This window comes from Cinclus cinclus, chromosome 28 (genome assembly GCF_963662255.1).
Source record: "Cinclus cinclus chromosome 28, bCinCin1.1, whole genome shotgun sequence".
NCBI classification, from domain to species: Eukaryota; Metazoa; Chordata; class Aves; order Passeriformes; family Cinclidae; genus Cinclus; species Cinclus cinclus.
In genome coordinates this window covers 3,198,393-3,213,274 of record NC_085073.1, presented here as the reverse complement: position 1 = coordinate 3,213,274, position 14,882 = coordinate 3,198,393, and the positions used below count along the sequence as shown (strand labels likewise).

The 14,882-nt window shown below is 61.3% G+C and overlaps 2 protein-coding genes across 2 annotated transcripts; both read right to left on the bottom strand.

Annotated features, from left to right (window-relative positions):
* Positions 1-3,893: 3,893 nt before the first annotated feature.
* Positions 3,894-8,290, bottom strand: IL12RB1 (interleukin 12 receptor subunit beta 1). The gene is made up of 14 exons (XM_062509854.1): positions 7,929-8,290; positions 7,681-7,850; positions 7,429-7,598; positions 6,877-6,919; positions 6,639-6,761; positions 6,473-6,555; positions 6,169-6,394; positions 5,904-6,074; positions 5,721-5,822; positions 5,483-5,623; positions 5,246-5,389; positions 5,013-5,211; positions 4,838-4,931; positions 3,894-4,743 (listed from the first exon to the last, which is right to left on the bottom strand). The coding sequence occupies exons 1-14, from the start codon at positions 8,288-8,290 to the stop codon at positions 4,300-4,302; spliced, it is 2,472 nt and encodes an 823-aa protein (XP_062365838.1). The 3' UTR covers positions 3,894-4,299.
* Positions 8,291-10,450: 2,160 nt separating this feature from the next.
* On the bottom strand, positions 10,451-11,299 carry LOC134054248 (uncharacterized). The gene has a single exon (XM_062509853.1). It carries the CDS (start codon positions 11,297-11,299, stop codon positions 10,451-10,453), a length of 849 nt encoding a protein of 282 aa, XP_062365837.1.
* Positions 11,300-14,882: the final 3,583 nt, after the last annotated feature.

Genomic DNA, 14,882 nt, shown 5'->3' with positions numbered 1-14,882 from the left:
CTGAGTTTATGATTTCTTTTACTATTATTACAAAGTTTCCGTTGAAATAAAGAACAAAACAAAACAAAACAAACAAAAAAAAACAAACCGAAAACAAACAAAAAAAAGGCAACTATAATTCAGTCGCTTTGCAGCTGCCAAAGCCTGGAAAGCTCCGGCTGTGCCAGGGGCTGAGCTGCCCCTGAGGCTGCGAGCAGCCATCCGAGAACATTCAAACTGCAGGGAAGAAAATGCTCCCTGCCATGGCAAGGCCGTTCGGGCAGGGAGAAGATGATTTTTCAACCATTCCTCCCAGCTGGCGTGCTGGGGCTCGCAGCATCCCGGCGGGGTTTGCAGTGATCTGAGCATCCAGTGCCGGCCCGAGGGCAGCTCTGAGCCCCTCTCGGTGGCTGGGGGGGAGATGAAATATTCACTTTTGCTGCTGCTTCAAGTCTTTTTCCGGCTAGGTTTGGAAATAGCCATGGCCCGGGTGAGGCTGTTGCAGCTGACGTGAGCAGGAAAGAGCCAGGGCGGCCCCGGGGCCTGTTTGTGAAGTAGAACCGAGTTGTTGTTGTTGTGACACCGAATGGTTGCAAAACGCTGCGCTGAAATCCCCGTGACTTTCAAAACAAGCTGAGCCCAGCTGCGGCCAGAGGCTCTCTGTCCACATGTGCCCGTCTGTCCAGCTGTGGGCCCTGCAGCCCCTTCCCCACTGGGCTGCCTGTGCCATCAATTCTTGTTTGGGGGGGGAGGAGGGGGAAGAAGAATCCCAGAAGCTTTTTTTTAGGAAAGAAAATCCCAAATTCCCCATCTGTTTTCTACCGCAGGGAACTGCCAGGTATCCTGCCAGGGGGGCTTTGCAGTGCTTGGGGGGTGGATGAGATGAGCTGTCTGCAGCCCTTGAATTCTGCTTAAATATAATAATAATAAAAAAAAATCCTAGGGATCAGTTTGTTTGCTTAGGGATTAAGTCACCTAATCTGCCTGGCAGAGGGTGGCATTGTGGAAGTGGTGGCAGTGATGGCTTTTTGCCCAGCAAATAATCCTACTCCCAGCCATGGCTGGTGGTCAGGCTTGGCTCAAACTTCTCACTGGCAGCAGTTCTTCTCGGGATGGGGTTTAGGGAGCAGGAAGTGGTGCTGGGTGCAGGGAAAGTGTTGGGAGAGGGATGTACGGATGGGGGAAGGGGCTGGGAAAGGGACGGATTAATGAGGGAGGGGGTTACAGGGCTGTGACCTCCTCTGCCCATGTTAAAGCCAGGCTGTGGCTCTGCAGGGCTGTTTCCCTGGGACTGGAGAACAGGTTAGATTTCTCAGCCTGGGAGCAAAACATCTTAATCTGGTGTTAAAATCTGGGCCTGCAGAGATGGTCCTCTCCATCTGGAGGGGCTCAAACCCCCCAAGGGCTGATGTTGATGGGGCTGTAGCAACCCCCTCTGGCTAGTGTATGTTCTATCTCTGAGATCACATCGCCCAAATTCAAGAGGAAATGGCTTCAAGTTGCACCAGGGGAGGTTTAGGTTGGATATTAGGAAAAATTTCTTCATGGAAACTGGCACAGGCTGCCCTGGGTAGTGATGGAGTCACCAGCCCTGGAGGGATTTAAAAGCTGTGTGTCTGTGGCACTTGGGGATGTGGACTAGTGGTGGGCTTGGCAGTGCTGGATTAGTAGTTGGACTCAATGATCTTAGAGGACTTTTCTGACCTTAACAATCCTGTGGTTCTATAAAATCAGGGAGCCAAGACCAACTCCCCAGGCTGCCACCATCTCCCTGCAGCTCCTTCTGGCTGCCCCACCTGCTTCCTTGGGATGCAGTGCTGAAATTTCCACTCCACAAGAGCAAGTGGAGACAGGTCAATCTATGTGCACATGTCCCCAGTGCCATTTTCTTTTGGGGACACAGCACAGGAACCCTGTGAGAATAGGGTTTTTTCCCCTTAGGGCAGGGACATTCCACGTTTGTGCCAGCAAATGACATTGTAGCCAGTGGTGTGTGGGCAGTGCTGGCACCGTTGGGTGTGAACAGGAGACCCCATGGAGTGATTTTGGGGTCGATGCATAATAATGGCACTGGGTTGACCTTTGTCTTCCCTTCTGGGATGGATTTTGGCTGCTTATCCCAGAGCTGTCCTGGAAGGAGTGCCCCCTTTGGTGTAATGAGTTCCCTGCTGTGTGTAATGAGGTGTCCTCAGGCTGTGGGTGGCAGTGGCTCTTGCCGGGCCTAACCACTGCCCTGTGGCACATCTAGGTGCTGTGCTGGGGTAGAGGACCAGGCAAGGTCACATCCTGGCTGCAAAAGCTGGCCTGGCGGCTGTCCTTGGGTCACCAAGCTCAGCATGGTGCCTGGGGACTTATTTGGAAACCAGTCCTGGGAAATTTAAACTAATTAGCAAGTCCTGAGCTGCTCACTAGCGCTAATTGGCAAGGCTGGCTTGATTAGTTTTCCAGGGCACGTCCATGGCTCCACATGGCACCGTGTTCCTGGCAGAGCACTGCCCAGCTTGGGACACGCGGGCTGCTGGTGGAGACAGGGCCATCCCTGAAGGTGTCAGAGGGGATGTGAGAGTCACCATGATTGGGATGGATCCCTGAGGAGTGACCCCATGAGGGCAGTGAGGGGGGTCTCGTGTCCCCTCCCTGCCCAGGGTGTTTTCAACGCGGTGGCCAGGCCTGGCTGTCCTGCTGTGAACTCGTTCCATGAACTGGAATGATTAACTGGCATTGGCGCTGGCCCTGAGCCGGGCCATGTTTACTGCTGCCACCCAACCGGGCTGAGCTCTCAGTGACCCTCAGCACTTTCCCTTATGGCTCTGACCCCCAAAACCTGCTGTAAACAGGGGCTGGGGCTGAAACCCGAGTGTGCCTCTTAGCCCGTAACCAGATACTTCCTCCACGTGTGCCTGGTGTGTTCCGAAGTGAGCCTGGCGTCACCCAAATCCCAACAAAATCCCTAAATCTGATCTCTGCGCTGGGCTTCTGTGTGGCAGGATTCCAGATCTTCCCCCTCAAGCCGAACCCCAGGGATCTGGGGAGCTGGAGACGCGAAGTTTCCGGGCACAGGGGCTTGGCAGAGACACTGGCACACGCTCCTGACGCACGCAGGGAGGGAACGGTGGATTTGCTCTGCCAAGAGGTTGGGAATCGCCGTGGGGACGTGGGGCTGGTGCCACCTCGTGGCTCCACCAGCAGCTGAGCCGGGCTGGACGCGCGGTGCCGGACAGCGGTGGCGCGGCGCTGGTGACACGGTGATGGGGGTCCCGCATGCGCCCATCTGGATGAGCCCCCCGGCCATGGGGGCGACAGCATCGCAGCCGCCCCACCCCTGGAGCGCTGGGAATGGCCATAAATGCAACCCCCGCCGTCTCTGGCCGAGGCCGGGGTGGAGATGCCGCCCCGGCGCGCTGTCTCCGCTCGGCATCGCAGCGGTTTCCGCCCGCGGGTGCCGCTGCTGCGAGCGCAGTTTGGGTGAAATACTTTGCAAAACACGAGTGGAGCCAAGAGCAGCAGCGGAGAGGTCGAGTGTCGGTGGCTGAGACACCGCGGCTGTGCCGCCGTGCCGCACCTGGATTTCCCCTTGTTACTGAACTCACGTAGCTTTTAGGGTTTTAAGATTTCATTTTGCCCTCTCAGCAAGTAAACACGGCCGCGCCAGGCAGCGAAAACCACAAATTGCTTTTCATCTCCTGTTCTGTCCCAGATAAGGCCTGAGGCGGCGGCGTGGCCCCACGGGAAGGGGCTGGGGGGGCCCCCATGGGTCACCCCCGTTCCGGCTGCCTGTCTGTGTCCTCCACAGAGCCGTGGATTGAACCTCGGCTCTAAATGCTTGCTGTAATCTGCTCCGGTCAGGCAAAGAAAACCCCCCTCTCATCTCTGCTGCTTTGTGCAGTTATTTATATATATATATATAAAGGTTGTTTGTTTGTTTGTTTTTCCAGGCAGTTGGTGTTTGGTGCGGGCCTTTTTGCATCTTCACCAGGATACTGGTTCCAGAGGTAGCAGCTGGCTGGGATGAAGCCCTGCCTCTCTTCCCAGCCCAGACATGGAAATACCCTCGGTCCTGGCCAGACTGCAGCCACTTTCTCTCAGCTTTTATCTCCAGTGAAAGGTTGAGACTGCAAATTGCGTGGCCAAAACTTGTCCCAGTGCAATGCTGCATCCAGAGGCATGGCCTTCCGTGTCCTGGAAACCAGAAAAACCCCTGAAAGTGCCGGTGCCACCCACGGACTGGGCACTCAGCATCCCACACAGACAGTCCGCATTCCATGGGACACCCCCGTGCCCTTCCTGCCGTCCAGCCCCGCTGCTCCATCCTGATGATGGCTACGGCACGGACTTCTGCGGCGAGGGATCCCACCCTTCCTCATCCCTGATGATGATGGGTTTGTCGGAGATGAGCAGGGCAATGGGGATCAGCAGCTGGTGCAGACCCTGCCTTGCCTCCTCTTCCTCCTCCTCCTCCTCCTCTTCCTCCCCCTCCTCTCCGGGTGGGTGCCCGGTGCAGCGGGTGCTGCCGGAGGATGGAGACCCCAGGGGGCTCAGCATGTCCTGCCTGCGGTAGGCGAAGGGCAGCTCGTCCCCACAGCCCGCCGGGGTCACCACCACTGCCGCCGGCTTTTCCAGCGCGGGGCCGGGCTGCGGCACGTCGGGCTGCGGCACCGCAGTCTGGGCGCCCGTGTCAGTCGTCTCTTGGCTGGGATTCGGCTCCGTCAGCAGCAGCTCGGCTGGGTTGAACCTCTCCAAGGGCTCCAGGAAGCCTGTCCGGGGCTGGCCCTAAGTGTTGGGAGGGTTTGTGGTTGAACATCCCGTGCCAGGGCTGTGCATGGGTGCTTGGGGATGTGGGATCTGCCCCCTCCTGCACCTTACACCTCACCTGGCTCATCTCGCTGGCCGAGAACTGGATGGCTTTGGCGCCCACGGGCTTGGGAAGGGGTGGGAAGAGGAGGCGGCGAGCCCTGGGGAAGGAGTGGTTGGTGAGGGGATGGGTAATGGTGGAGGTGGCCTGAGAGACTTTGGGGACGATGGTGCTCTGTCACCTCTTTTTGGTCAGGTGGTAGATGGCAGCTGCGGCGGGGAGACCAAGCGAAATGCCCAGGTACTTCAGATTGCCTCTCCACACTGCTCCCTGGGGACCTGGGGATAGGCATGGCTGGCTGGTGACATCCCTGCCCCCAACGGGAACACGGGAGACCTTTTGGGGTGAGGGTGAGCACATAGTGGAGTGAACACCCCGTAGGGAGTGGGGAGGGCAAGGGGTCTCAGCCATTACCCAGCGCCTTGGTCTGGAAGTGCCACCAAACCCTGCAGGTCCCCTCTCTGTCCTCTGTCACCTCCCAAACACCCACCCTGTAGGCTGTGCCAGGCTGGAGGTTTTGGAGGGTGTAGTTTGATGCCGTGGCATCCACTTCACTGTCTGGGCAAACAAAACCGAATGTGGGGCGGTCAGGCAGCTGCCTGCGGGCAGCACCCTCCTCCTGCCCCACGGGGATCGGGGGGTCCCACTCACAGGTCACATTGTCCCCCTCGGCCACGTGGCAGATGAGGTACTTGGCCAGCGCGCCGGGACAGGCGGCACGTGGGGACGGTTTCCACTGGAGGACAACGGCGGCGTCTCCGGTGCTGATGTTGATGGGCACGACCAGCGAATCTGCGTGCAAAAACAAAAAAAAACCCCAGGGGATTATTTCAGGAGAGCCCCTTCTGGAGTGAAGCCAGGTGCGGATGCTCGGTGCTCGCACACACACCGTTGCTGCTGTAGAGGTGCCACAGGGCGAAGGTGGCCCAGCCGCGCTCCGCGTCCCAGCCGTGCACGGCCAGGCGGTGACAGCCCGGAGCTCCCAGCGCTCCTGGGGAGGAACCGGGGTGCTGGTTAGACCCTCTGACCCCGGGTGAGGGGGGACAGCGGGGAGCGTGGGGAGCTCCTTTGCCTCTTTCCACGTGGCTGCTGTTGGCAGGGAATTCCTGCTGGATGCAGACTCCCTGTTTCGGAGGCCCTGGCAGTATCTGCTGCTCGAAGCAGAAGGCATCGCCAGGGACCGGCGCTTCCCAGCGCGCAGTCACGGTGCCGCCGGCCACGCTGATCTCCTTGAAGCTGAGATCTGGGATGAAACGGGGGATATTCGGGGCAGATGGAAATAAAATAACGCCCTGAGGGCTGCCGGGGGAGCTCAGCATTTCTAGAAGGGCAGGTACCCGCGCGCTGCTCTGCCGGCACACGGAGCTGCTGCGCCGGCCCCGGCCCCGCGGCATTGACCGCGCTCAGCAGGATTTCGTATTCCGCCCCGGAGAGGGTGAGGTTGCGCTCTGTCTCCTCCCAGCGCAGCACCACAGTGTCCTTCTCATCTGACTCTGCACAGCCGCACGCCAACATGTGGACGTCCAGCTTGTAGGTGACATCTCTTTGCTCTTTGAGGACTGGCTGGGAAGGAAAAGGGGGTGACTCGGGGGATGAAATGGTGGGGGACACTTAGGAGGGTCCCCAGGGATGCTGCTGTACCTGCCAGCTCAGCCTCAGCACCCGCTGCCCATCTCTCCCCAGTTTGCCCAGTTGATGGCTCAGCACTGGTCTCCCCAGGATTTCTGCAGGACGAAGAAGCCTGACTGAGCCATCAGCATTTTTGGGAGCTGTTGGGATCTCACCAGGCTCCTGTCCTCTTCCTCACCCTCGGGAACAGAGATGTTGCTGCTCCAGTCACTCCAGTAGCTGCTCCAGTGGGGAGGCTTTTGCCGGAGCTGGACCACGAAGGTGCCATTGACCCCCAGGGCACAGGTCACTGGAGAGGGGGGGCAGGGTCAGGTGGGGAGTGACCCCTCCTTTCCCCAACTTTTGGCCATCACAGGGTGCTGGCTGAGGGGCACCCCTAGGAGATGTCTGTCCCCAACCCCAGAGAATAAACCAACCTGAGACACCTTCACCTGTCACCATCACAGTCTCACATGTCACCTGCAGAGAGAACCAGGCATGGAGACACCCACCCAGTAAAACCAGTATTTTACTGGGACATCAGTGCTGCCCTGTGGTCTCCAAACATCCTAGGGGCTGGGAGAACCAAACAGTGCAGGGGACATGGTGGCCAGGGGTCCCCTCAATTCTGGGACCCTCCCGGCAGCAACTGAGAGGGATGGGGGGGTCTCCAGCTGTGAGAGCTTCGCTGGGGACAAGCATCTGGATTTGATCCGTTGTCGTCATTAGTATAATCTGGGGTTTTGTCTGTGTAATCCCTGAGAATCCTGTTATGGGCAGCAGCAGGATCCCACGGACAGAGGACAAGGCTGAGCTGATAACGCAGTGAAACAGATGGGACACAGCTGGGTTTGGGGGGGACAGTGACATCACTGAGCCCCCACACTCCCTGGGCTGCTGTGATGCTCCTGACTGTCCTGTCAGTTGCTGCCAGCTCCAACAAACAGCGTTTTTACCTGTGTTCAGTTTTTACCTGTGTCCAGTTCTTACCTGTGTCCAGTTCTTACCTGTGTCCACCTGCTGTCTCCCACCCTCCAGAAACGAGCTTCAAGCTGTGGTGGCTGCTCCAGGCCACGGCACTGTGGCTGTGGCACCTGCACTCTCAGCCGGCCACCACTCTTAGAGAAGGGCATCCCAGTAGGAGGTGGATCCAGTTTGACTGGAAAGATGAGGCATTTTTGGGTGGTCTGGCAGTTTTTAGTGTGGGTGCTGGCTGCCAGCATGGTCCCTGGGGCACTCACCAGCCTTGTTGAGGTAAAAGGTGTGGTTGGGGGTCCTATGGACCTGGTCCCCCCAGCGTGCCTCCACCCAGGCCGTGGTGTTCTCGAAGATGTACACTTGGCTATGCAGGGGGCTGTAGTTTGTCACTGTGCCCACCTTAAATCGGCGGCATAGGCTGTGATTCTCAAAGCTGGGGAAGGAGCGGGCACAGGGTGGGATCCAGACACATCCCGTGGGCTCCCCCTCCCCGCTGCGCTGCCCAACTCACCAGAAGTTCAGGACGTAGGAGGTGTTGCCGGTGGGGCCGAGGGGCTGCCAGGAGCAGTGGAAAAGCTTGGGGGTATTGCATTTCTTCCAGCAGGAGACATCGTGGGCTGCCACGGTGCCTGCGGGACAGGGCAGCGGCTGGAGGCTTCTGCATCCCAAACTCCATCCCGTGCATGGAGGGAGCAGTGGTGCGGCTGTTGTCAGCTTGCCATGATGCTCATATGGGGAATCAGAGCAGCTGCACCGGTGATTCTCACCCCAAACCCCCTGTGTTCCCCCTTCCCAGTGGTGCGGCGCTGGCCGCCGCCAGCGGGGATTCACCATCTTTACTCCATCCCTGTGGTTTTGGTTGAGTATCTCCATCTCTCTCCGGGAGCTCCCCAAGTCTTATCACCCCCGAATCATTCATTGAAAGTCTTCTGAATTTATCTCTCATCTCCCAGCACCGCAGGAGCACTTACCGCCCTGCGCCAGCGCCGCCAGCGCCGCCAGCAGCCACCCCAGCATCGCCCAGCCGGGTTGTCCCACACCGGGTCCCGGGCTCCGCTGCCCTTCCCGGCTGCCCAATCCCCCGGCACCCCGCAGGAGCCCCTCTCGGGCGTGGCGGCAGCCCCGGTACTCAGCGCAGCTTCCCGCTCTTGGGGTTTCCTCTTCTGTTGAGAGTGTGCCGTTCCCAGGCAAGGCAGAGCCCTAGACGTGAGTGCATGCCCCACTTTTACCAAAAACAAAAGAGAAAGCAACCAAAATATCCCCGTTTTTTGCTGGCACGGCTGCTGGGGTGAGGCCGAACCTGCCCCGCGGCTGCACCGCATGTGCCGGCCGCGCCACGTGCCCCGGCACGGAGAGAAGCGCAAGGTAAGCGAAAGATGAGGTGTTTTTTTTTTTTGGTTTTTTTTTTTTTTTTTTTTTTTTTTGTCCACGCGGTTTCTTTCTGGTCTTCTGCCTGTAACTGGGTGGATCTCCAGCGGCTGCTCCAAGGTTGGGGCTCTCTGGGTTTTTGGGGGGGGTGTCAATTGTGCTTGTCCCCAGAGCCACTCGTTCCCTGCTCCGCGAGAACAAAGCCCCAGTGAGGCAGGAGAGCGCGGTGGCACCGGGGCACCAGAGCCGTGTGACGGGGCGGGTGAGCCGGGACGGTGGAGCCGGGTGGTACCGAGGGCCGTGCACAGAGTGCCCTTGTTCCCGCAGAAAGCCGCCCCTTGTGTGGCTCTTGCTCGGGGCCGGAGGGCGGCGGTGGCGGGAGTGTCCCTGTGCTGGGACAGCGTGGGCACGGCCGGGCTGGGGGCACAGAGGGTCCCCCTGGCACCTCCTGACTCTCCCTGTGTGTTCCCCTGTGTGTTCCCGTGTCCTGCCCGGGGTGGGGGTACACACCAAGCCGTGCCAAACTGGACCGTCCGTGCGGGCTTTGCTGTGCCACGACAGACAGCAGGACAGGGCTGTACTGGGCTGTGCCATGCTGAACCAGGCCAGGCCATGCTATGCCATACTGGAGCACGCTGTGCCAGGCTTGGCCGTGCTGTGCCATGCTGGGCCGTACTGGGCAGTGCTGCCCCAGGCCATTTGCTCTGTCATGCACTGTGGGAACCAGGACAGACCTGGGCTGAACCACACTGACCTCCCAACCCCACGTCCTGCTGTGCCAGCCCAAGGCCTTGCCATGCTGGGCTGTACTGTGCCAGGCATACTGTGCCAGCTCCAGGTCATCATTGCCACGGTTGTTGTGCTGGGCTGTGTCCAGACAGAAAGACTGTGCCAGGCTTGAGCTGTCCCAGGCTGTGCTGTGCAGGCCTGGACTGTGCTGTGCCATGCCGTGCCATGCCAGGCCATGCTATGCCAGATTGTGCCATACTGGGCTGTACTGAGCCAGGCAGACTGTGCCAAACCCACAATGTACGATGCCCTGTCACCCCCACACCCTGCTATGCCGTACCAGTTCTGTGCCATATGCTGTGCCAGCCACATGTTGTGCCAGCCCCATGTTGTGCCAGCCCCATGCCATGTCAGCCCCATGCCATTTCAGCCCCATGATATTTCAGCCCTATACCTTCCTATCTGATGTTGTGCTGTGTCATTCCAGCCCTGGGCCATGTGGGTCTCGTCTCCATGATGTGCCATCCCCAGGCCATGCCAGCCCCATGCTGTGCCATGCCAGCCCTATGTCATGCTCTGCCATCTCTGTGCTCTACCATCCCCAGCCCCATGCTGTGCCACGCCACCTCATGCTGTATTGTGCTGGCCCCATGCCGTGCCAGCCCCACATTGTACCATGCCAACTGTATGCTATGCCAGCCCCATGCTGTGTTGCGCCAGTGCCATGCCATGCCATGCCATGCCATGCCATGCCATGCCATGCCATGCCATGCCATGCCAGTTCTCTACTGTGCCAGCCCTATGCCATCCCCAGGCCATGTCAGCCCTATGCTGTGCTGTGTTGTTTTAGCACTGTGCTGTATGGATCCCATGCCATGCTGTGCCAGCCCTGTGCTGTGCCAGCCTTGTGCTGTGCCATGCCAACCCCATGCCATATCAGCCCTTGCCATGTCGTGCCAGCCCGCTGCTGTGCCAGCCCCAAGCTGTGTTGTGCCAGCCCCGAGCCGTGCCGTGCCAGCCCCGGGCTGGGTGCTGATGCGCGTCCGGTGACGCGGCGGGGCCGCTGGGCGGCGCCCCGGGCGCACCGGCGGGGCGGACCGGGCGCACCGGGCGGAGCGGGCGCAGCGGGAGGCGGCGGCGGCGCGGCGGGATGGACGAGCCCAGCATCCTGCGGCGCAGGGGCCTCCAGGTGAGCACCGGGCACGGGCACCGGCAGCGTTGGCCGGCGGTGCGGGGCCGGGAGGGAGCGCGGGGAGCCCGCTCCCGGTGAGCCTGGGCTGGGGGGTGCTCGGGGTGCGGGTCTGCAAGGGGTGGGAGCTGCGGGGGCGCGGGGGGCGGGCTCTGTAGGTGAGAGGTGGCTGCTGTGAGTGAGAGGTGGGTGCTCCGGGTGGGAGGTGGGTGTTCGGGGTAAGAGGTGGGTGTTCCGGATGCGGGTCTGCGAGGGGTGGGTGCTGTAAGTTGAGAGGTGGGTGCTCCGGGGGCGGGCGTGCAAAGGGTGGGTGCTGTAGGAGAGCAGTGGGTGCTCTGGGTGCGTGTGAAGCGGGTGCTGTGTATGCAAGAGGTGGGTGCTGCGGGTGGGAGTTGGGTGCTCTGCGTGAGGGTGCGAGAAGTGGGTGCTGCGTGTGGGAGAGGGGGGCTCTGCGTGGGTGTGTGAGAGAGGTGGGTGCTGTGGGTGAGAGGTGGGTGCTGCGGGGGCCAGCGATGGGTGCTGTGTGTGAGCAGTGTGGGACAGGTGGGACAGGAGCCGGGCACCCACATGGGAGCCTGGCCGGGTCTGAGCCCCATCTATGTCATGGGATGTTGGTGGGGGGTACCCAAGAGAGCACCGTGGTCCCTCCAGCCCAGCTCCCGATGCCGGTTCGTGCCGAACCGCTGTGCCAGCCCCTCTCTGAGCCCCTCTGTTGCCTGGCGTTCCTGCTCCCTTAGGCAGGGGGACACTCATCCTCCTGCTCATCCCGCAGGAACCCGGCTCTCACTGCCGCGCTCGGAGAGGTGATGACGGGGGACCCCCCGGCTCACAGAGTTGAGCGCTGAGCCGGATTTTCCGGGTGATCTGACGCCTCCATCCCCATCTGCAGTATCCAGGGGGTCCGGGCGGAGCTGTCGGGGCGGTTGGAGGATGGCACGGAGCTGCCTTCATCCGAACTGGCAGCTCCGCGGGCAGCTGCGCTCCGCTGCACGCTCAGCCCGGGAGAGAGCCCTGTGCGGGAGCTGCCTTCCCGCGGGTGCAGATGGACAGAGCCATGGCCGTGGGCTTCGGGGCTCTTGGATGTAGGTGTCGTTCCTGGCAGTCCCGGGAAGCGCAGAGCCGTGGGACTCGCTGGGTGCCCACACGCCCATGGCAGGAAGGGTGGGAAGGGGCTCCCACCAAGGACTTAATCCCAAAGCACTGAGCAGCAATGCCGTCCCCGATGCTGTCCCAACGGATTCCTTATTCTGTCACTGATGCCATCTCTAATGCTATCACTGATGCCATCCTCGGTGCGGTCCCTAATGCTGTCCTCACAGGGATCAGCTGATGGTTAATCCTGGCTCCTACCGGGATTTGCTGAAGGGAGATGCACAGTGCTGGACTGGAGTACCATGAACCCTGTGGGTGCTGGCTCTGTGACACTACCCCACATGGGTCCTCAGGGCCACCGGGGGATGCTCTGGGTGTCCCTGGGGACACAGAGTGGCCGGAGAGCCCCTGGCAGTGAAGGGTGTTGGGTTCCCTGCGCTCTTGCACCCATAGATGTGTGTGGGTGAGCACGGGGGACAGCCCTCTGTCCCACTGTTCCATCTGAGCAGTACAACCCTCAGTGTGACCCTCCTCTGCCTCCTCCCCTGTGCAGGCGCTGGTGGCCAGTGGCACAGCTCCGGGCACGGGTGGGGATCCAGGCTGGGTGACAGCAGGGCTGGATGAGGGTGCTGGTGCGTTCCCCCTCCATGTAAGGACTCCGTATCCCCTTGCCCAGCCGGGCCTGGGGTCAGCCCCAACTGGTTGCACAGGGACACCCACACCCATGCCCTGTCCCTGCACCCACAGACATGTCCCATGCCACCCCGGAGCAGACATGCACCCGTGGGCCCGGGGCTGCCGAGTGCCTGTGCACCCAGGCATGATGTCACCCGTTGCCATGGCAATGCTGCTGCATCACTGCGTTGCAGCGCGCCCCAATCCAGGGATTTCCACAGGGGATGTGTGGCGTGGGCAAGCAGGATAGGGCATGGGTACCTCGGGACCTGGGGGGTGTATGGGTGCTGCTTGGAGCCCCCACATGGGGGGCAGCAGCTCCAGCCCGCAGGGAGCACCATGCCTGTGCCAAAAATGGGTCTGGGCTGCTCAGGGGCACAGGACCAGTGGGCACAGCATCAGGGCAGTGATGGGACATTAACCAGGACTTGCAGCTGCCACATGCCCCTGCATCCCATGTTGTGCCAGGGCACACATCAGCCTGTCCACATTGTGCTACTCACAATGTGCTGGCAGAATGTGTGACACTCTGTGGGGTGACAGGTGGCACACGGGTGAGCACCAGAGCAGTGCTGGAGCCGGATGGTGCCCAACATGCCAGGACGATGGCCGTAGCCTGGGTTCCTGTCCCCAGCTGCCCTTTGGGCTGTTGCACCACCTGTGAGCAAACAGTTCTCACAAGAAATATTCCCAGAGGCTGGAAAAGTAAATAACGTAGGGGCTGTTCACTGCTCCCCACTCCCAAGGTGGGAGGGGACGAGGGTGAAGCCACCATCCTGGGACCATGCTCCAGCTGGGCACATGGGTGCTGCTCCCACTGCACCACCACTGTTCCTGGGCCTGGCCATAGGACCACCAGCCCTGGGGACACTGAAAGATGTCCTTTTGTGCTGGCCCACGGTGAGTGATTTGTCACCCTCACTCTGGCACTGTGGGTGGGGATCGATCCTGCCGTCACAGCCAGGTGTGGAAGTGGAGGTGCTGCCAGGCATGTGGGTGTGGCTGGCAGGAGTGGGGTCCTGCAGGTGGGCACCCCCCAACTCCCAGGGCCACACTCTGACCCCACCTCTTGCTTGTCTTGTTGCAGAAGGAGCTGAGCCTGCCGCGCCGTGGAAGAGCGTAAGTCCCTGAGCTGGGCCACCCTGGGTGTGGGGTAGGGTGTCACTGGGACGGTCACGCTTGGGGACACAGCACTGGCACTGTGGGTGGCAGCAGGGATGGCTGTTGAATGGCACCAGGGCTTGCTGTCCTGAAATCTGGAGTGGCATCATTATGTTCTCTGGCACTGGAGGGACCTGACTGCGCATCTCCTGGGGTGCACTGGGATGTGCTGGGGTTAACTGGGGTGTGCTGGGGTGTGTTGTGCTCTGCTGTAGGTGTGTTGGGGTGTTCTAAGCAGTACTGGGGTGTATTGGGGAACACCGGGGCGTGGTAGGAGCTGCAGAGCTGCCCTGGGTATTTGTGCTGGGCTGTGCTGGGGATGCACGGCAGGAGCACCGGGCCGATGTTAGGGATGCACTGCAGCCATACCGGCACGGTTAGGGATGCACTGGGGCTGTGCCGGGGCTGTACAGGGGCTGTGCTGGGCTTGCGGTGTCTCAGCAGCGGCAGCGCCCCGGCACATCCCGGGAGCGGTGCTGATCGGGGCCGCCGCTGGACCGGGCGGGCCGGGTCGGTTGCGCGGGGGTCCGGGAGCTGCCGTTCCGTTCCGTTCCGTTCCGTTCCATTCCGAGCCGTGCCGTGCCGAGCCGAGCCGCGGGGGCGGGCCCGGGCCCGGCAGGCCGGGCAGGGAGCCCCGTCGAGGCCGCCGGTGCCGCCCGCCCGCGGGAGCCGCCCAGCGCGGGGGCAGCCGGTGCGGCGGGAGAGGAGCGGAGCGGAGCGGGGCGGCGGCGGCATGAAGTCGCGTCGGGACAGGCTGAAGATCCCCTCGCTGACCTTGGAGTGAGTCGGAGCCGGGGCGGGGCGCGCCGGTACCGGCACCGGCACCGGGGGAGGGCGCCAGGACCTCGGGCTATCCCCGTCCCGCTGCTTCCCTGTCCCGGCACATGCCCCATCCCGGTCCACTCCTATCCGTCTGCATCCCCATCCTGGTCCTTTCTCCTGCAGTAACAGACCCGGACTCTCCCGGTGACGGCCCCCGCAACAGCGCCAGACCACCCGCTGTCTTTCCCAGCCACAGGCTTAGACCCTGCAGTGTCCCTGCTGTCCTCTGCGTTCCCCCTGCAGCTCTGCCTCACTTTCCTTGCCTGACCCCTCCAGCCCATGTCCCCTCTGCTCCGGGTCCCCGACCCCCTCCAGACCCAGGGTACTGTGCCACCGAGGGGCCACCAGCGCCATCCATCACCCACTGACACCGCCCCGGCACGTCTTGCCTTGCAGCTTGTCTCCGAGCAGCCAGAGCCCGACGCTGCT

Coding starts and splice junctions, on each gene's coding strand:
- IL12RB1 (XM_062509854.1), bottom strand. CDS start 8,290: ATGGAGATACTCAACCAAAACCACAGGGATGGAGTAAAGATGGTGAAT. Junction 6,920..7,428: donor AGGTAAGAACTGGACACAGG/TAAGAACTGGAC, acceptor TTCTCTCTGCAG/GTGACATGTGAGACTGTGAT. Junction 5,212..5,245: donor CTTCCAGACCAAGGCGCTGG/GTAATGGCTGAG, acceptor CTCCCCACTCCC/TACGGGGTGTTCACTCCACT.
- LOC134054248 (XM_062509853.1), bottom strand. CDS start 11,299: ATGGGGCTCAGACCCGGCCAGGCTCCCATGTGGGTGCCCGGCTCCTGT.